The 20,943-nt window shown below is 34.2% G+C and overlaps 1 protein-coding gene and 1 long non-coding RNA gene across 3 annotated transcripts; one reads left to right on the top strand and one right to left on the bottom strand.

Annotated features, from left to right (window-relative positions):
• Position 1: 1 nt before the first annotated feature.
• LOC138328575 (uncharacterized) lies at positions 2-12,227 on the top strand. Its single transcript, XR_011209226.1, has 2 exons — positions 2-104; positions 11,246-12,227. It is a non-coding gene; the product is annotated as an uncharacterized lncRNA (long non-coding RNA).
• On the bottom strand, positions 1,651-20,903 carry LOC138328556 (dual specificity protein kinase TTK-like). 2 transcript variants are annotated; one of them, XM_069275429.1, is made up of 18 exons: positions 20,840-20,903; positions 19,894-20,002; positions 19,534-19,688; positions 17,991-18,142; positions 17,635-17,708; positions 15,955-16,061; positions 13,406-13,592; positions 12,885-13,039; positions 11,227-11,902; positions 10,837-10,915; positions 9,654-9,728; positions 7,682-7,836; positions 7,214-7,383; positions 6,233-6,444; positions 5,688-5,864; positions 5,057-5,138; positions 4,481-4,608; positions 1,651-4,066 (listed from the first exon to the last, which is right to left on the bottom strand). In XM_069275429.1, exons 3-18 carry the CDS (start codon positions 19,679-19,681, stop codon positions 4,055-4,057), a joined length of 2,589 nt encoding a protein of 862 aa, XP_069131530.1. In that variant the 5' UTR covers positions 19,682-19,688; positions 19,894-20,002; positions 20,840-20,903; the 3' UTR covers positions 1,651-4,054. The 2 variants fall into 2 exon arrangements, with proteins under 2 accessions (XP_069131530.1, XP_069131521.1); XM_069275420.1 differs by having other exon boundaries at positions 4,481-4,611.
• Between the last annotated feature and the right edge of the window lie 40 nt (positions 20,904-20,943).

The following is a 20,943-nucleotide window of genomic DNA, read 5'->3' on the forward strand; positions in this document are numbered from 1 at the left end:
AGTAGATGAGTCAGAATTTATAGGTGTCGCACCGCTATTGTGTAGGCCTGGACCATGCAAAACCATCAAACTTTCCCCAACATCTTCCACCAACAAAAACTCCGGTACTAGTTGTTGCTAATTTTTTTAGGTTTCTCTGTCATTTTTATGTTATATTAATTTTGAAATAACCATAATAATGACAAATATGCAATCAACTATGTGCAGTGTAAGTAGATTTGGAAGAATTTTAATTTGATACTCAGATAGGCCTACTGCAGTATGCATTGGGTGGATTTGATGGATTTATGCATATTTACAAACGTATTTCGTACATTCATAGTAGCTGCAATATTGTAGCTCAAAAGACTTTGGACAGAATTAAAATAGTGTCATCTTTAGAGCTACAATTGGCACCCATAATTACTGATAATGGAGCAAAGTAATGATTGCGCAAACCAGTATGGAAGCATTTTATCATACTTAATTGTTTTATATCTCTTACCTACTAGGCAATAAGACTGAATCGTATTAAATAACAAGTTCTCAATGAGACATTACCTTTTTTAACATATACATATGAAGGTCTTTATAAAGGAAATTTATACAGCAAGTCTACAAATAATGTGAACTTCATGTCCTGTGAGTGGTACGGTAGATATTAAGAATGGTAGTTATGTTTGTTTTGGACAAAAATAATATATAAATGCATGTATGCGCATAAAATAATTGAAAACCTACAAAAAAGTATAGAAAACGACCAATTTTCTGAGGCACTGCTCAACTAGGACACATAGGCACCATTTCGTACCCGGCCAAACGGTATACATGTAGTGAGCCAGGTATGTATATTCGTTCTTTATTCATAAAGACCAATATTTGCAATAAATTTTCAAACTGATATTGACCAAAAGTCCAAATGTACAGACAAATAGGCCTAGCAACCTAATTTCAGAACATGATACCTCAACTATATTTCAAGTTGAAAGTACAAGACATTAATGAAAACTTTCAAAACCTCCTGATAAATGTGAAACCTGCATCATCTTGAGTTGGCCCCAGTTTCATCTTCTAGAGACAAGCGATTACAGAAGTTACAGGAAAATCTCAAGTAATGGAATTTTCTTTTACTTCTGTATTGTTGAAATTCACTGTTAAAGTTAAAGGAATGTTACACACTGGGCCAATGCAGTTAAAAAAGGCATTATGTAATTATTCTATGGTTCACAATTAAGCTTTCTAATCTCTACTGCTTCTTACTAAATTAATCAAACCACAATACTTTTTATCCTTTGAGGTCTGTTTGCAAGCCATTTTAGATATAAATCACCGCTGGCAATAAATTGTAAGATTTATTTGTGTTATGATTGGTAATTTTATTAAAAGTCATGGGTGCTCCATCAAGATTTTCAAGGTCTTAAAATTTTGTCATCCATTTCTTTCTTTTCCACAAAATTTTCATCGTTCTGTGAGAACTCTAGCTGTACCAGTTAATTGGTTGATGATTTTTCTCCTGGTACTCTGGCATTCTTCCACCTCCTAAAGCTGGTAGATCCTAAAATGACCCTGGCTGTTAAGAGGATGTAAAACTATTACAAACAAACCCTTAAAATCAGACTAAACAATTGATATTGTTATCAAATAGTTGTATAGCAAAACAAATGATTGCACTTTCTTTCACATATATCATTTTATTCATATGTTTCTTACATATGCATTTGAGTCTGGTATTTATGGTTTATCTAGCATAAAACAAACATTATATATCTATTAAACGAATGTTACATTGATGAGTCTTTTTGTTACAAAATGTTATCTGATCTAATGAGCAGGTATAGATAATGTATGTTCATATTCTTTATAGTGTACTGATATCATTAGATAGTTAGTTTTCTAGATCTCAACTTTTGGTGTAACTTTGATGATAAATGAAAACTGATTAATACCATTTGTTTCTATGGTAAATTTTATAATTTTTTGTTTTCTTTTGTGAAATCTAACAAGTAAGATAAATACATGTGCCAAAATTTTTCTCTTTATCCTCACAATAAAATGTTGCTTTAAAATTGGTCAAAGGATGATCTTTAATTCCTGGTTTACAAACTAAATATTGAAAATGATGTAAAAAAATCTTCCACACGTAAGATTTAAATACAGGAAGTTTAAAAATAGCAAAGAGAGGAAAATTTTAAAAAAAATGTTGAAAACATGAGACTTTACTGGAATGTATACAAATGCTCTTTTCACCCAAGATTTTGTGAAATATGTTTTTATTTTGTTATTTTTGCAAGCCTTGGTAAGCCAAAATTTGAACTTAGTGATAGACCAAAAATATATATATATATATCACGTAAATAAATGATGTACCAATCAGTACCCACTCACTAGATTAGATAGCACTTCATAAGGGAAAGACTAACTAAGATTTACATCACTGCTGTTTACTGTGACTACAATTTGACTAGTCCTACAATACCTCTGACTAACTGTTAAATGAAGGAAATCTGGTGAGTTTCCACCAATATGTACAGCTTTGTATAACGACATGATTCTCGGATACCATCAGCTCTGATATAGACTTCTAGCAGTATATAACTATGGGAAAAGTTCCATCAAGAGCAGTGGATTGAAAACTTCTTGTGTTTTGATAAGGCCAAAAAAAAAGTCTGTTTAGGGTTACCCGACCAAGCCTAATTTTTTCCCACTTTTCTACAATTTTTTTTTTTAAAAAGTTGGGATTTCCATCTCAGACTCCGGTTCCGGCCATCATTTTAGAGTGAAAGACACTAAAAAAAAAAAAAAAAAAAAAAATTCCTCCTGACCAACCAACCCTGTTTTTTTTTGCCAATGTAACCCTAAACAGACTTATTATTATTTTTGGCCTAAGCTGCATATCCAATTTAGAACATAGTATTAAAAAGTAATGTCAGGAAAACTACAGATTAAAAACATGCTTATCCTAACTTAAGAGAAAGAAAAGGAAGGGAAGACAGATGGTCTCAGAGAGAGAGAGAGAGAAAGTTGGAAAAAGAGAGACAAAGGAAAAGGGAATAGGTAGATAGAAAATGTAATGATATAGTGCCAACACCTCTTGAGACACTGAACATGGCACTGTGAAGACATTTGTCTAATAGGTTGGCTAATACAAAACCTATTTTCCATTTTACAAAAATGATAATTTATCAAATACACAATGTGAGCATAATGTAAAACAAATCTAACAATTAAACAATTCAATTCAAAACAAATGACTTTCATAAATGATTGTTTTAAAGTCTTGTCTGAATGGATTAAAACGTCAAGTTCATCGGAACTTATATTTAAAAAATTCTTAGGATCACAAGCTCTCACCACTGCAACATGGCATATAACAACAGCTGTTTAGGAGACAATATAATGCAGTTTTTCACCCTGAAAGCAAGTTTTGTTTTCATAACCGTTAATACTGATATTAAATCAATGATTTTCAGAGAAAACAATGATTCAGAAAGAAATGATTGGAGCAAGAAACAGTGTTTTCCATTATAATCTTTAACATTCACAAATAATATGACTGACAGTACATTATATGTACATATAGAAAGATGAGTGTGAGAATACAAATTATCTAGGTACATATCACCAGTTTGCTTGATACACAAATTACATTATGAGAATTTACTAATCTTTACCAACTAAATGAAGTTATAAATGTAGAGTGTTAGGCTTCAATGTCCACTGAAGATAGTATGGTCCAAAATCTAAAGTAGATTGTAAGCTGAAACATCTACAAACAGATTGCTCCATTGTCAACTGTAGAACATGTAGAATTCAGATTCTACTTCCAATGTCCAATGTAGATTTGCAAGCCTCAATTTCCATTGCAGATATTAAGCTTTTATGTCCACTATAGATATTAAGCTCTTATGTCCACTGTAGACTCTAAGCATTTATGTCCACTATAGATTCTAAGCTCTGATTTTAAGCCTTGATATCCAACGGGGATGAAAAACTTCAATGTCCACTGTAGATTGTTCCAATATCAACTGCCAAATGTCACCTCTATCATATACACAAGCTTTTAAGTCTTTTTGTTTCATGTTGAGTCCTGTAAAACAAATATATACATTGTAAATTTTGCTTTAGTGCCTTTATCATGTTTTCTATATAAAAAATAATGGTAGTGTCAGCAATATACATTCACCAAGAAACCAATTTTCTTCCTAGATGATAAGTAAAACACAGATAAACGACTGGCATATTATTGAGTCAGCATTAAACAGGAAAGAATTTCTTATTTTTTTTTTTTTACTGCTGTACAGTGTTCAGTAAAATGTCATTTACATGATAATCCATATGCCAATAATCTGGAAAACTCACAATCAGGGAATAAAATTGATTATTGACCAAGAAGATGGAAAACGTCTGTCTGGAAAATTTGCAATCCGGATGGTTTGGACTGGGGATGAAAGTATCCGGATTATCGAGGGTCCACTATACATAGTTTTAAAACTTGATATACCTTACTCATAGCACTCTGTACCATGGAACGAATGCTTGTAGGTGAAGAAGCAAATTTGGTGGACAGCTGTTTGACAAGGCGCTCTAAGTGTTCATCTTTACAAGGCAGTTTGGGGGCAGTCTCTTGGTCTACTGAAATAGGAAGAAAGAACTCTTTATAATTGCAGATAAAACATATGTTATAAAGCAAATGCACTACAAGCTGTTCTTTGAATAGTGAAGTTTCACATTTGTTACCACCCTGAGAATAATTTGGTCGAAAGTGATTTTAAATGGTAAAGAATGAGACATGTAACAAAATTGTATTGTTTACTGATGTATGTATAAGTTAAATAGTAGTCGGGGCATTTTACATCTAATTAAACAATAAACATACCATATAACATGATATGTCTGAGGGTACTTTCTGTTGTGGTTTGAAGCTTTGATGTAATATGTGGGTAAAATATTTATGGTTGGCCTATGCAGGACAGTGTTTCCAATGCTACATCAACCAAAGAAATTGTTTAATTTCTGTGGTTCAACAGTAACCACGAAAACTATGAAATTTTATCTGATACAGATCATTCCTACCCACCTCTATCTAAGTTTGTGATGTAGGGGTGTGCTAACAGGTCCTCTATACTGGCACGCTCTCTTGGCTCCCGAATTAGACATTTCTGTAAATAAAGATAAGGTAAAATTCCTACACAAACTGAAAATTACAGAAATACAGACACAGCCTAGGCCTTCACCATTAGGAATACTATTAGATATAAGCGTAATTGTGAACATTTTTTATTGAGCATTTGAATCCTGAATTTTCCAGATACTAAACAAATAGAAGCGACTACATTTCCAAAATAAAAATTGAAAAGTTGTTTCCTATTACATTTAAATAAATTAAAGCCGTTTTGGTTACCATAACCTTGCAATAAAATAAAGATGCTTTTTTTATCTTTTTCCGTGTATTCTGACTATTAAAGGCAAAATGTAAGCTGACCATGATTTAATTCTGTTTAAACTATTTTACGATTGAACATGCATCTGGTATGTAATTATTATCATCTGTATTATATTTCCAATGCATATTATTTCTTTTAAACACTTTTACTGAGATTATTCGGATGTGTAAATTTTCTAAACTGGCGAGTAAAATGGGACATGTGTCCATGACGGAATAATGTGTCACTAGTACAGAAAGAGTTAAAATAATACCAAGATCTTACCTGTATTGTGTCCATCAAGTTTTTGTCGGAGATGTCTTTGAATTCTATTGGGTAGTCTGGATTGATGATAGCCTTGAGTTTGATGAATGTATTTGTTATTTTCTGGAAAGGTGTGTGGCCATACACCATGTAAAACAGGATACAGCCGAGGCTCCAAATATCACTCTTCACACCTAGCTATAGGACAAAGGGTACAACAATAAGTTTCTTCATAATATATAATATGTCAACCATGTCATCTGAAGAGATTCGACAGTTTTCAGGCATCCAATGCCTATCAAAGTAGCTGCGATAAATGCGTTACAGCATATCTTCAGATGACATATGTTAATTTTTCTAAACATTTTCTGTGAATTTTTTTCCATTACGGTCATTTTTCATGTTTACTGTTTACACAACACATTTAGCCTTTTTCTCTATCTAGAGATCTGTTTTTTTCTGGTTAACAGGGCACCAGACATCTTTAATTTTCTTGATTTTTTAATGAGCACCCCACTGCAATCCACTACAGTCAGAAAATCACAAAGATAGCTATACATAAGTACCTTGTAGGTTGGTTTTGAACGTCCCCCACCGTCACCTCCACAGGAGTCCACGATACTTTCTGGAGACATGTAGTTGAGGGTTCCCACCTGTGTATCTACCATTATACTGGTCTTATCACACTGGAGGGACTTGGCTATCCCAAAGTCAATCAGTCGTAGTGTACCATCAATAACTAGGAAGTTAGACGGCTTCAAGTCTGAATGTATTATACCTGTAGGAATATGGAGGATAATATATGTACATGGTGACAACGATAACAGGGAAGTTAGACAGCTTCAAGTTCGAATGTATTATACCTGTAGGAATATGGAGGATAATATGTGTACATGGTGACAACGATAACCAAAAAGTTAGACAGCTTCAAACTGGAATGAACTATACCTGGATATTATTTAGACGATATAGTGGGAAACCTGTCTATAATAACTGCAGAAGAGAAGAGAGAAAATTTGTCATTGTTATATGTCTATAGATACTATACCAAGTAGCTATTTGTAACAAGTCAAGATTTCTGTACCGACTAGTCAGTTAATGTAATAGACATACATGTAAGTTATGTGCCATTGTTTATGTATGATATATGCATTACCACATACAATTAATTTAGATTATTTTTTCATTGATATAACTTACATCACATGTATATACCAAAGTTTCAACATTTTGTTTGTAGCCTACCAAACATGATGAGAAATTCAAACATGGCTTTATAGTTATGTGTAACATTCTTGTAAAACCAATGGGCATTAATTATGACTCGATTCACAAAGAGTTTGTTCTGACATGGTAGTGCTAAATGCTTGCCTATATCAACCACAGGGACCTGGCAGAAATTTCTAACCAACCGTGTATAAATATATATATATAGTAAAGTAACAAGGGTATGAACTCTATAGTAGAGAAAAACACATATTTTTTTAACCTGAGAATTTTATAAAATAAACAGGCTCTATACATCTTTACTAGAGTTTGTTTCTCACCTTGTTTGTGTAGAGCTCCCACAGCCTGTAACATGTCCTCCCAGTAAAACTTGATGGTATTTGGTGAGAGGCGGCCTTCATCCTTAAGTCTATTTTTTATAAAGTTTGCAAAGTCTACAGTTCCATGTTCCATTACGATGTACAGCTTGCTGTTTTCTTCATCATATTCACTGTATAAGAAAATGTTTAAATGTGTTAAATTTTTCTAAATCATTACTAGAACACTAACATCCATCAGAAAGGGCCCCATACCTGCTAATTATTGGAGCTACAAATATACATGTACATAAAACGAATCAGACTCCTCTAACTTAAAATCCCATCATTTATTTCTGGAGAAGGGGGTTATTGCCAGTAGAATATGGTAGGTTTTCTAGATCTTTTCTTACTATTTATACATTAAGATAACCTTTATCATTTCTGTTGGAGACACAGGCAAACAACTAAGTTTTCAAATACTCTACTTACTAATCATACATCTTGATGACCTTGGAACAGTACTGTAGGCGTTCTAATAAATGTATTTCATTACGATAGCCTTCCAGGATCTGTTCGTTAGCATCTGACAGGTCAACCACCTTTATGGCTCGGTTCTCCAAGTTACAGTCCATAACTTTATACACCTGTGGTAACCATAGTAACAGGCAGGTAAGACAACATGCTAAATATAGAGGGCAGTTGTTGATATCAATATCCCTGATGGCAAGATACTTGTTTATTACATTTTTCGCAGTGAAATATAAGGTTTTACGGTAAACTTAAAAGGGATATACTTCAATCTAGTGCAAATATCAATTTCACTCCCTTTTGACCAATCAGAATGCAGCATTGACAGTGAAAATATTATTTTGATTGTTACATCATTAGTTTGTGCGCGAAAATGATGTCATATTGTTGTGTTGAAATATGACGTTATGCTCACAAAAATATGACGTAATAATTGCAAGGGCAAGTAACACTGTAAAATACAATGACAGAATAGCCTTTACGGAACTAGTAGTGATGGTCTTCTGTGAACGGATAAAAAAAATATTGTAATAAAGCAGGGTTGCCACTCTCCAGAGATGTCAAAATGGGAGATCTCCCACCAAAGCATTGTCCAAAGTGGGAGATTTTGCGCGGCGTCATTTTATCAACATTTACATGTTTGCACAACAATTAAAATATAACAAAACAACACTAGTTGTCTTCTGCTTATTTATCTTCCAAGCTGGTTTTGTAAGTTTTTCAGTGCATTGAACAAATTCTAAAAAAAGACACCTAGGATTATAATTAAATTAATTAAACATGTTTCACAATTATGGATAATAAAGCAATGCACTTAATTTTCATAACAACATAAGTACTAATTTCAAAAATAGTTTCAGACCTGTTACAGTAATAATAATCAAAATGTAACTTAAAAATCTGATCTGAGAGGGAAAAAAAGATAAAATTTCATTGAAATTTTATTTATTTAAATTCAAATTTTACTTTTATTTATTTCATTATTTGATCAATATTTTGTCTAAAATTTAACCAAATTTCTGGTAAAATAATCCCCTTCCTATTTTTTATAAACGTGATAATTAGTGAAATCCTGAAAATTTATACTATTCCGGATCTAGCTATTACAATTACCCAAAATGGCGGCCATTACGATTGCAAAGTTGTTTGCATTGGATAGTAAGCCTAGGCCTATTAAACATTGATAACGCGAGTAAATCATTTACAGTTATCAGTTTACAGTTACAACATTCCTTGATAGGCTATATATGCTAGATGATTGTTTTCCAAGCGACTGGTGGACCTCCTTCGTAACACAAGTGAATGTGACACCAAGCCAAGCAGGCTGCTGGGGTGTTAGCCAGAGAGTGTTCACACCTCTTTTGTTTACTTATCTATCAAGCCAGTGCCCCACTGCCTGGTGGTTTGTAGTTATGCCTAGGGCTGACGAATTTAAGATTTAATCGTATGAAGAAAAATCAGGACTTGCTGATAGTTTTGGTTGGTGGGAGGAATTATCGTAGAACGTGAGTTGGTGGGAGGAATTATCGTAAAACGTGAGTTTTCGTCTCACGTCGCGTGGGATAAGTCTTTGTGGGGGAAATTGTTCAATATCGTGAGTCTCCCACCGAAAACGTGAGAGGTGGCAACCCTGAATGAAGAGAATATTCCTTGATTCTTGATGAACACCAGTATTACTTAATCTTGTGAGGTGGAAACTGATATTTTTCACTTTTGCTTTGCACTCATGTAAAATATCGAAGTTTCAATCTCACTCAATGAAATATAACTGGTATTCATCAAGAAACATGGAATCTCCTCTATTAATTAATTTTGCAATGACATTCTCAATATAATATAGTACAAGAAACTATAGAGATTTATTAAGATATGTATCATATTATAGCATATTATATATATAATAAGAGCCGTATTGCACCAATCAAGGACATACCTTACTGGAACCTCCTCTGCCTACCAGCTTCAGCACCCAATATTGTTTACCATTCACAGTAATGTCTTTCATCGTCTGTAAACAATAATGTCAGAATACATTTTCACTGAAGTATTAGATGCTAATTGTCTACATCTGAGCACATTTTACTGTTTATAATCATTGGCTTCTTCAACAGTGACTGGACATCATATTTCATGCTATAGAATGAATATACGTACCGGGCCTACTATACCTTTCGGATTGGTACAAATTGGTGCCTATGTGTCCTAGTTGAGCACTGCCTCAGAAAATCACTCGGGCACAATTTGTTTTGTAGGTTTCCAATTACTTTAAGTGTATACATGCATTTACATATTATTTTTGTTCAAAAGAAACATAACGACAATTCTTAATATCAATTCTTAATATCTACTTTGCCACTCATTAGATGTCAAATTCCCAATTTGTAGACTTGCTGTATGATTTATGTTCGAAAAGACCATCATATTTGTATAAGATAATGTCTCGTTTTGAATTTGGTATTTTATACGGGTCAGTTTTATTACCTAGTAGGTAAGTGATACAAAACAAGTATGACAAAATGCATACAGACATTTTAATAATGGTTTGCATAATCATTTATTTGCTTCATTAGCAGTAATAGGCACCAATTGTAGCTTTTAAGACATCATTATCTGTCTAAAGGTCTTTTGAGCTACAATATTGCAGCTATTCATGCTAGTCCTATATATTTAAATAAAGCTAATCCCGTCCCTTGCATTGCAGTGACCAAATTATATTAACCTTGTTATCGTGCGCATCACTGACCCTTGTTAGACTCCATTTTCTTTCAGAATTTGTTTGTGTTTGCTTCACCCACATTTTTGACTTGCTATTTTTGTTGTTTTTTACATTTAAGTTATTTGTGCAGTGTATTGGGGGACTATACACTTTGTAGGTCACTAAAGTTCAATGCTACTATTTTTATCTCACTCAGCATAGTTTCCTGACCGAATCACTCCAAAATATAGAAATATGGAATTTCCTTTCTAATTATTTTATTTGAAATATTTGTACAATAATTGTACTTCATTATTTAGTAAGGTGTCTGGCATGTCATAAATATGTATTTTACTCAAACTTTCAGGGTTTATTTAGGTTTGTCTCCCTTTAATTGCGTTGAATTACTGGGAACACTTACCAAACTAGGGGTGCTTGGTACTGCAGGTGGAGGGACACCTTTCATGCAGGGAGTTACCATCTGGTGACTGGCCAGCTGTCTGTATTGGGATTTAAAATAGGTTCATAACTATAGCGGTAACTTGGCATTGCAGGGTAAAAATATCTACAACTGAAGTCTAGGAGAAAAAGAACCCTATAACTGCAAAGTTAATTTTAGTAACAAAAGTATGGCATATTCAATCTTAACTTTAATTTTGTTTTAATTTTAAAGTTTGACAAGGAACTAAAGAGCTCTTCAAAACCACCATATACATTTTTATACCAATTTTCATTTCAACTAAATTATGAACAAAAGCATCTTGATAATAATTATAACTTATTTAAGATACAACAATATCGAATAACAAACCTTGTGTTTTGTTTGACAGGTGTAGGACCCATCATGGCCACAGGGTGAGGTGGAACTGACGGCAATGGAGGAGCTCTACTCTCTATTTTTGGTTGTGGCCGATGTTGGTGCACTTCCAGCATACCTTTGGGTTCCTCTACTTCTGCCATACTAATATGCTGAGGTACCTGAATAACAGGTTTAACAACAGGTTCTCTACAAGGTAGCTGACTGGAGGATACTGATCTTAACTTATTTTCTTGACCCTGTTCACGTTCCATCGGAACAAAAACACTTGAAGAAGACAAAGATTTTGGAAAGTTATGTTTTTCTGAATGCACATATTGCAGAGAATTTGGATAGCTACTCTGCTTTTCTAGTTGTACATTTGGCGGGCTTGATTCATGGTTGTTTTGATCAGTACACATTTGTTCTAGATTCATTTTTGGTCCTGAGCCCGATTTCCAGTCCATAGGCTTTAGGGGACCATCTAACACTTGTAATGGGCGGCGGATTGCGTCCTGACGAGGCCCAGACAGTACAGGATCTATAAAGGATTTGTGTTTTTCCTCGCTATGAAGGGGTGTTTTGAACTCCTCACCCTGAGGAGGTGACATCTTGGTTTCTGTCGGCATACTTATGTCCATCAGAGAACAGTAGCCCGAGGAGTGGGTCATAGACGTGGAGCCAAGAGCATCTGTGAAAACATTTACAAAATTCAAAAGATAAACCTTTCCTATTTTCATCATGAAGTGACAACTCTAATATTTACCATAGCATAAACATGCATGTACATGTACAATAGATATTTATTCATGAACCCAATGTATTCAAATATCACCTCTGACAGTAAAACACATACAAATCTATGCAAAAATATTAGACTGGGTGTCAAAAAACTTCTTGTAACTGATATTCTAGCTTTTCATGCAAATACCATTATAACAGACTTGCTGTGTTACTTTTCTCTCTTGATGCTTTTTGAAATAAACCTCCAGAATTACTCCTCTGCTGAAATGATACATCATGACTCATGATATCACCTTCAGAAGCTCTATGTGAAAACCTGTTATACCAAAACTAATATCAGGAGGATAGCTACCTGATACTATTAGTTACACAGTTTGTTAGTGACCTTATATGGACGAATACTGGGTCTAAAAGTATCTTGTATCAGGCAAGGTGAAGCTGAGTCTTATATATGTTTCTTTTATACAGAATATTCTTCTGTATTAGTTCACTAACTGTGTAACAAATGTATCCAGTCGAAAGCTTCTTGAAATACATAAATAAAAAATAAATTTAAAAACTATCAACGAAATGTCATAGATCCTAAGCAATATTTTCCCTCAACAATTGACTCTAATGTTGTTATGGTCCATTTCTGTTAAACGATCCTAGAAACAATTCAAGCTGATTGATTTTTGCTTTTGATAGTGTCACCAATGTAAACTTTCACTACTATCTGTGAAAAGTATTTTTTGACCACCATCTTATTGCTGACGACATTCAGATGACGTTAGGGGCAAAGAATGACAACTCCATTATGATATCTAATAATGTAATACAGTTATATCATGGATATGACTTTAACCAATAGGAACACCAGATTCATACCTGTAGTAAGATAAAAGAACCTATTGTATCCTTCTCTGATATTGCACTACTGGGGGACTTACAGTTGGTATGGGTGTCATGGTGCTTTGGATCATGAGAAACAGTGTCCTGAGTTTGATGATCATGAGTGAGACCAGTAATGTTTTCTTTATCTCCTTCAAGGTCGCCTTCCTGCTCTCTAAAGGGTAGGTTTACCTTCCGGATCCGGACCGGCTCCCTAGCAAACAAAGTATCAGAATGTACATAAAAAGGGACGGGTATGAAGTGAAATGAGAACTCTGGACATTGTTTGATTTCTAGATGTAATCAATCAAACTGTCATCCTATATTAATATCATTGGCAAGGTACTAACTAGTCACTATACAATATTATGAGATTATGGAGCACCCTCGACATAGCCATTTTTTAAGGTTTTAGCTCATTTGTTCAAACCCTTACATTTTGATTTTATTCATTATCCTTACAAATAAATACTCTATAAATCAAACAGTACCTTGTCAGATGCAAAAGAAAAAATGTAAAATTGGATCCTAATCATATAAGATTGTATCTATCTATTATCACTAAGATAGGAAGGCATACTTGGAGCGGATTGGGGGGTGTACTGGTCTACTCGGCTCTGGCTGGGTGGGCTTTGGTTGGCCTGCCTCCTCCATCAGGTTCTCCTGTCCTTCAGCCAGACGTGTCAGGGCAGCCTCAATCATACTCGCTGGCTCTGCTTTAAACAATAGGGCCTTCTCCAAGATCTTCTTTGCCATGCTTACATCATCTGGAAGTGTGAACACATTTATGATTCTACATTGCTTAAAATTTTCTGAGTTCGATGACTTTGGTTCTTTTTTATAAAGGTTACGAAATTTCAACAACTTTAAATTCAAAAAGAATATAATTGTCTCAACAGTAATTGCAATTATCTACCAACCATTTGATTTTAGTTTTGAGTTGATTTTATACATTGTGATTTATATAGAGATTGGATTTCGCTTTTATGTTAACTATGCTTGTATGGAGCAATTCCTCTAAGAATATATTCTATGGGACACGTTAGACAGACACAGAGGTAATGTTTATTTTTGACATCCATCATTTTGAACAAAAATGAAATCATTGAACATCAAGATATTTTTTCCTGTTTCTTTAATACAATTGATTTTTTTTTTTTTAAATAATTGGATTATATATATAGACTCTTTCTATATAAATATACAGTCAAGACTGTCTTATGTGACTTTCCATGGAACCGTTACAAAAAAGTCAGGGTGACAGGGAGTCACTTAAGACAGTCCAAGTTCGTCCGCAACATCACTGTACGGAAATTAATTATCTTTAAATCTATTCTTCATTATAAATATATCAATTAACCTGATTTTTTAAAAAATAAATCAAAAATAATAATAAAAAAAAATTCTTTTTAATTAAAAATCATTTAGTACTAAATCACAAGCAGATGTACATTGATGGTTGGTTTTAAACTGTGTTCAGGAAAAAAATATATCTGGAGGGGGTGTAATTTTTGGTTAAAACTCTGAATAATTTTTTGTAATTAAAAAAAATTGAATGTCATGGTTTGATCAGACTTGATAAAACCATGAAAAATCAGACTTGTCCTAAAATGACCACAGCAAAACAATTGCAGATGTTTTGTAAATTAAAAAAATATTACTTTTGTATGCATGTAATATTTTAAAGCATGGGCTTTATTTTGCTGAATTTTACAAATCTACTGTACACTGCTACCAAATGGTGGCCATTACATGTACAGAAGCCCAAGACTACATTTGTTTTTACAAGACTGTCTGGTGATATGAGAAACGTTTGAAGAAAATATAGGGTTGCTGACTTGAGGATGGCAGTTATAATGACTGTTTACTCATATAAAGGAATGAAATTATGTTTGGTCATGAATGCCATGTACAAAACGAAAAGAGAGTCAGTCACCCACGCCAAGCCATAGGATGTTACGGTAATTTAGGCAAAATTAAACATGCCGATTTATTTAACATGTCCCGTTATTTATTGTCGATGTTAACCATTGTTTATTATGGAGAAATATATGGATGGTACCTGGCCTATTTAGTAGTTTTAAGCTAAATATAGTGGAAAAAATTATCTTTCATGATCCCTCAAAACTGGTTACACAGTAATGTACTCCTATCGTAGTTAATGTTTAGTTTGATGTTCACACCTCTTTATGGATCCTAATAAGGCCTCGGGCGAATGAAAAGTCGCTCAAGACAGACTTGTTATAATTTGTGGGTTGTAAAAACACGGTCGCTTGTCACGTATGGCAGGGAGTCGCTGAAAACAGACCCATTATGTAGCAATATACGTTTGGGGGGGGGGGGGTGTTTCAAGTAAGGTCACATAAGACAGGGAGTCGCTACATACAGGGGGTCGCTCAGACAGTCTCGACTGTATATATTTTTGACATTTTTGAAAAATTCTATGAAAACACTATATGTAATGTGTGTCAAAATGTAAACAAAGCCATGTAGCTCCTATTAATTGCATAGATCATTTTCATATGCAAGCTCAATGTAACCCTGCAGCTATGGTAAACGAACTCGGTTAGTATTTGCATATAGTGAACAAGCCTAGCAAGTGATCATTTTTAACATGTAAAGCTATGGTACTCGGTTAGTAAATATGAACAAGCCTAGCAAGTGTTAACATAAAATAATAAATATATAAGTATGTAGCCATATACTACAAAGTATAAACCAACTTTCGAAGCTACTAAATTTCCCAATTTCAAAACTTGAATTAAGATAGCTTATCTATAGAAAATAATGATTTGCGGAGATAACGGGTAAATAACACACAAAAGGAAGTTTAAAATTTACATAGATAAACCAAACAGTCATATTACAAATTTCTGTCTTAGAGGTTGACAATGCCAGACAAATATGTATTGATTATGGTACCATATTTCACTATGGTATTAAGGAATAGGTGTATAAGTTTTATTGGTTACCTAATTAAACTGGAGTTATCAGGCAAAAACCTTTTTGCAGATGCTGTTGTCGATTTGTTTGTACAGTCAACACACCAAATGGAGGTGTTTGTTAGATAGGATGGTACTGGTGGTGAAGGTCAATTTAACAAATAATTTATTTTTATATCAATTTTACCTTGTTTGTATTCAAACTCTGCAGCCATCACATGAACCATAGCAAACCGACGGACAATGGAACGGGCCTGGTTCATCATTTGAATGGCATCCTCTGGACAAAACACGCTGAAGTGACAAAATTAGGTGGTTAATGTTTTATATATTACCAGTCTTATAAAGACAATATAGACCAGTATATCTTACAAGTGGAATTATCCTCTACAGCTAGATTACCTATCCATATATCAGCCTTTATAACAGGAACCGTAAAAGCATTATGTAGTTTTAAGCAGTTATTGGGTATGTTTATTTGTGCAATGATTTTAGCTTAAATCTGAAGAATGAGAACAGTCTGATAGTTGAACTGATCTTAGTAAGAAACCTGCCTTATCACAGGAAAATTCAAATTATTGTATCAGTAAAAATTATTTAGAGGATTTATCAATATCATGACACTCAGATTGCTCAATGACCATATTGCTCACTGAAAGTAAACGTAACAAGAGGCCCATGGGCCTGAATGAAAATCAAGGTCATTTTTTTAAAAACAAATATGATAGCCCTTCATCCCAGCATGTCACAACCCCAATATCAGGTCTCTAGGCCTTTTAGTTATTCACAAACAGTTATTTCAAGATTTTAGCCTATTTGACTCCTGTGACCTTGGTTGAAGGTCAAGGTCATTCAATTGATAAAACTTGGTAGCTCTTCATCCCAGCATGTCACAGGCCCAATATCAGGTCTACGGGCCTCCTAGTTATTCTCAAGAAATTGTTTAAAGATATTAACCTATTTGACCCCTGTGACCTTGAAGACAGCCAAGGTCATTAATTTGAACAAACTTGGTAGCCCTTCATCAAAGCATGCTGCATGCCCAGTATGAGTATCCTGGGAGGCCCAGTATGAGTATCCTAGGCCTTTCGGTTCTTGAGAAGAAGTTGTTAAAAGATTTTAGCCTATTTGACCCCTGTGACCTTGAATGAAGGTCAAAGTTATTCATTTTAACAAACTCAGTAGCCCTTCATCTCAGCATGCTGCAGGCCCAATATGAGTATCCTGAGCCTTTCCGTTCTTAAGAAGACGTTGTTTAAAGATTTTAGCCTATTTGACCCCTATGACCTTGAATGAAGGTCAAAATCATTCATTTGAACAAACTTGGTAGCCCTTCATCCCAGCATGCTGTAGGCCCAATATGAATATCATAGGCCTTTTGGTTCTTGCAAAGAAGTCATTTGAAGATTTTAGCCTATTTGACCCCTGTGACCTTGAATGAAGGTCAAGCTCATTCATTTGAACAAACTTGATAGCCCTTCATCCCAGCATGCTACAGGCCAAATATCAGTACTCTGGGCCTTTTGGTTCTTGAGAAGAAGTCATTTGAAGATTTTAGCCTAATTGACCCCTGTAAACTTAAATGAAGGTCAAGGTCATTCATTTGAACAGACTTGATAGACTTTTATCTAAGCATGCTACAGACCAAATATCAGTACCATGGGCCTTTTGGTTCTTGAGAAGAAGTCATTTGAAGATTTTAGCCTAATTGACAGATAATTGAGAAGAAGTCGTTTGAATGAAAAGTTTACGGATGGCGGATGGCGCACGACGACGGACAGTGCATGATGACGACAATAGGTCATCCTGATCCTTCGGGTCAGATGACCTAAAATTCTGGTAATGCACTTCAGTACAATCATATTACCTTTTCAGTTTGGCACAATCCATGAAGAGCTGGGCATAGGCCTCATTTCTCTTATTGGTCACCACATCTATCGCCTGTTAAACAGCAATTTACAGTCACAATACCGTCACAATGTCATCAACTCTGATGATACAAATCATGCACCAGATTTTAATAGATAGGTTTTTAAAATACATAATATCAGATTTTCAAATAACTCATTTATAAGTTGCAATCATCTTGAAACATTGTCTTACACTCTCAAAATGCTTCCTTTATGACAATTATTTAAGATTATAATAGTCAGATTTCTAATGATTTACCAACAATACATTATCATTCTGGAAATGTTCTTGAGCACAAACGTCTGCACTGACCTTGAATGCTCGTTCATACATGCTGGAAAGGTAGTTATGTTTCTTCACTTCATTTGGAAAGTCTGTATGCTGGCTGACATAGCGAATATACTCTAGCCAGTCTTCAGCACGGTTTCCTTGGAAATCAATCTTGTTCAGCCATGTTTGGTTTTCTACAAAACAACATATTTTAACTTCAAATACATGTACATCATATATAGTTATGCCAGCAAAGAGCAAGTATAAAACAGTTATAAGTTTAGACTATTAAGTCAATTCAATCAAAGATTATCAGAAGTTACTGTAAACCATTTTCTTTTCACATTTTCAACATATTTTCAAACACTTCAAATCGTGATTAAAAGCTCTTACTAACCATTGCATGTTCATTTGTATGTTTTACACAATTATTCAAGTAACATTTCATTCTAAATTCATGTTGGAGTTATCTCACGAAATTATGCAAAAACTTTGTATCTCATGAAAATGAAGGGGTTTACAGCGGGTGCTAAATTTTGTCCCCGAGTACCTGAATTTTAGTACCCAACTCGTGACTGGATACCCGATATATATGTAGCAGGATGCAGGATTTACAATAAATTTAATACCTGCCTCTGCCAGGGATTGAACTTGGGATCTCTGAATTATTAGTCAATGTAATCATAACATATGTGAAAGAAATATTCTTCAATATTATAAAAAATATTGTTGTATCCATGTTTAAGTATCGACAGGATTCGGTAATTTGGAAACTAAAATATAACATCGGACAATCATAATGTATCAAGCTGACATAGCCATAAGCATGTCCACAGATAATATTTTCCTGCACATGTGCAACAGAAAGCACAAAATAATGAAGTAAATTCATTCGAACAGTCTCTATAGTGTTATTGTATATAACTCATTGGTAGTGAATGTACACATGTCTGTCATTCATGATTATTTCTAAGATAGAAAATAGTTATTTACGGTCATTGGAAGTAAAAAAGCAACAATATTGCTTGTGAACATGTTATAAGCAGATAAAATGTCATACTTTGTGAGTAACACAGAACAAATGAGTGAGATTTTGTACTACTTTTAACTGAGTTTCATGTAATCACCGACATATGACACAATGTTTCCTATTTTGACAGGTAACCGGGTACAGCCCTAGTATACAGTACAGCCAATCCTGTCTGTAAAGAACACCAAAGGGACATTATAGCAAAACTGTTATTTAACAGATGTCCATTTACAGAGGTCAATTTTATATTTAATTGCACCAAATAAAGTTGATGAGTCTGTCCTGTATAGCCAAGTATCCTTCATATTATAGCAGGGGTTTCATCCTCTTTCAGGAGAGGTGGTACAATTGCAATTTCAGGGGGTACTTTTCTATACCATCTGTGTGCTTTCTAATGTAATTTAGCCCAAATCAGGCGGTACTACAGCAAGCTTTAACCGGCAAAAAATATGTACCTACTCAAAGGCATTTGTGCAGTCTAAGTGAACAATACCAAAGGGGTAACTGTGTGAATAATCTAGAATCTGACAATATTGAGTTATAAATCACCAGTACCTGTAATTTCAATTGTGCCTGTGTCACCTCTAGTTCTACTGTTATCTGGACTTGTTTCATTACGATTCAAGCCGCTTCCTCCATGATCATTGTGAGGTTTCCCATCTGAACATGCAAATCGACGTCGCAAGTCTGCCAGTGAAGCCATTTTGATTCTGTAAAATATAAGAATTATTTAATTTAATTCATAAATTGACTGTTCGTCATATTTTATTAATTCATTCTGTAAATCTTTCATTAAAAATGTAAATGTACAAACTAAAACAGAAAATTACTATTAAAGGTTTTTCGTCATTGAAAAAGTTAAAATTAATACATTTCAGTTATGTCTGCGGGTGGTAGGGGTATAAGGAATCTTACAAATTATGATGGATAAAGCTGGACTTGAATGGGTGACAGTCAGCAACACGCCCATTAGGATGTCAATGCTTGGCTGTATATTCAATTCACTTCAGGTCTTTGGCTAGCACTGCAAAAGATTTAAATTCTTGTAACAATATACTGGTATATAGAGAACATGTGGTCAGTGTCTTAAAATATAAGCAGGTATTTATTTTTGGGAGGGTGTTAAGCCACTTTTAGGGTGTTAAGCCACTTTTTTGTATCTGACCGAAGCCAAAAGTACTTTAGTGTATATTTTAAGACACTGATGATTGATCATGTATACTATTTATCCTGCAACATTCATTAACAAGTAAAAAAAACCCAGTAACATTAATGTTGAAAACAATTAAGGTAGTAGTTATAAACCCTAGTGTTGTTTCACCACAGAAGAAGAACAATCAAATCGGTGTTACATACCAAAATTTCCAAATAGTTTTTTTTCTGTCAGTGCCAAATACATCAACAATATATGCGGTAGAAAGTATGATTATCATTCAGACTAAATAAGAATAGGCCCAACAGAGAAATCACTCTTGTCACTGTGCCATGTATTGGAGGACTTGGCAAGCACCTGTACGTGGTCATCTCGGCCCCAGTTAGGACCTACATCGAGATCAAACCTAGATTGGAGTATGTAAGTGTGGTAAGAAATCATTCGGTATAGTTCTACATGTATACGTATGGCATTATCCTAATATGCATGCACGGGATTTTGGTGAAGGGTTTACATGAATATTTCAGCATTCAGTGATTAGTAGCCTACGAAACTGGTGAATCAATGGAAGATTTCAACACATCATCACTTGTTATTTACTCAAAGATCAAATGCACATATGTATGTATTTTAAAAACATATGCGAAATTAAACCAAAACCATCATAACTTATACATTTAAGTTATTTTTTTCGATTTCTTTGCTTACACATCGTCTTCTGTTATCATACGTCGCGGTCTTCCACTTCGAAATGTTACGCTTCGTATGATTGGTCCAATAACTTTACAACAACTGTTTTGATTGGTTCATTC

The sequence above is a fragment of the Argopecten irradians genome, chromosome 1 (assembly GCF_041381155.1).
Source record: "Argopecten irradians isolate NY chromosome 1, Ai_NY, whole genome shotgun sequence".
Taxonomy (NCBI): domain Eukaryota; kingdom Metazoa; phylum Mollusca; class Bivalvia; order Pectinida; family Pectinidae; genus Argopecten; species Argopecten irradians.

What these genes read in the sequence shown, in the direction of transcription:
- LOC138328556 (XM_069275420.1), bottom strand. Translation starts at nt 19,681, where the DNA reads ATGGCTTCACTGGCAGACTTGCGACGTCGATTTGCATGTTCAGATGGG. An exon ending in AGGCACAATTGAAATTACAG is followed by an intron (nt 18,143 to 19,533) that starts GTACTGGTGATT and finishes GTTGTTTTGTAG; the next exon opens with AAAACCAAACATGGCTGAAC. An exon ending in CACCCCCCAATCCGCTCCAA is followed by an intron (nt 13,040 to 13,405) that starts GTATGCCTTCCT and finishes TTTGTTTGCTAG; the next exon opens with GGAGCCGGTCCGGATCCGGA.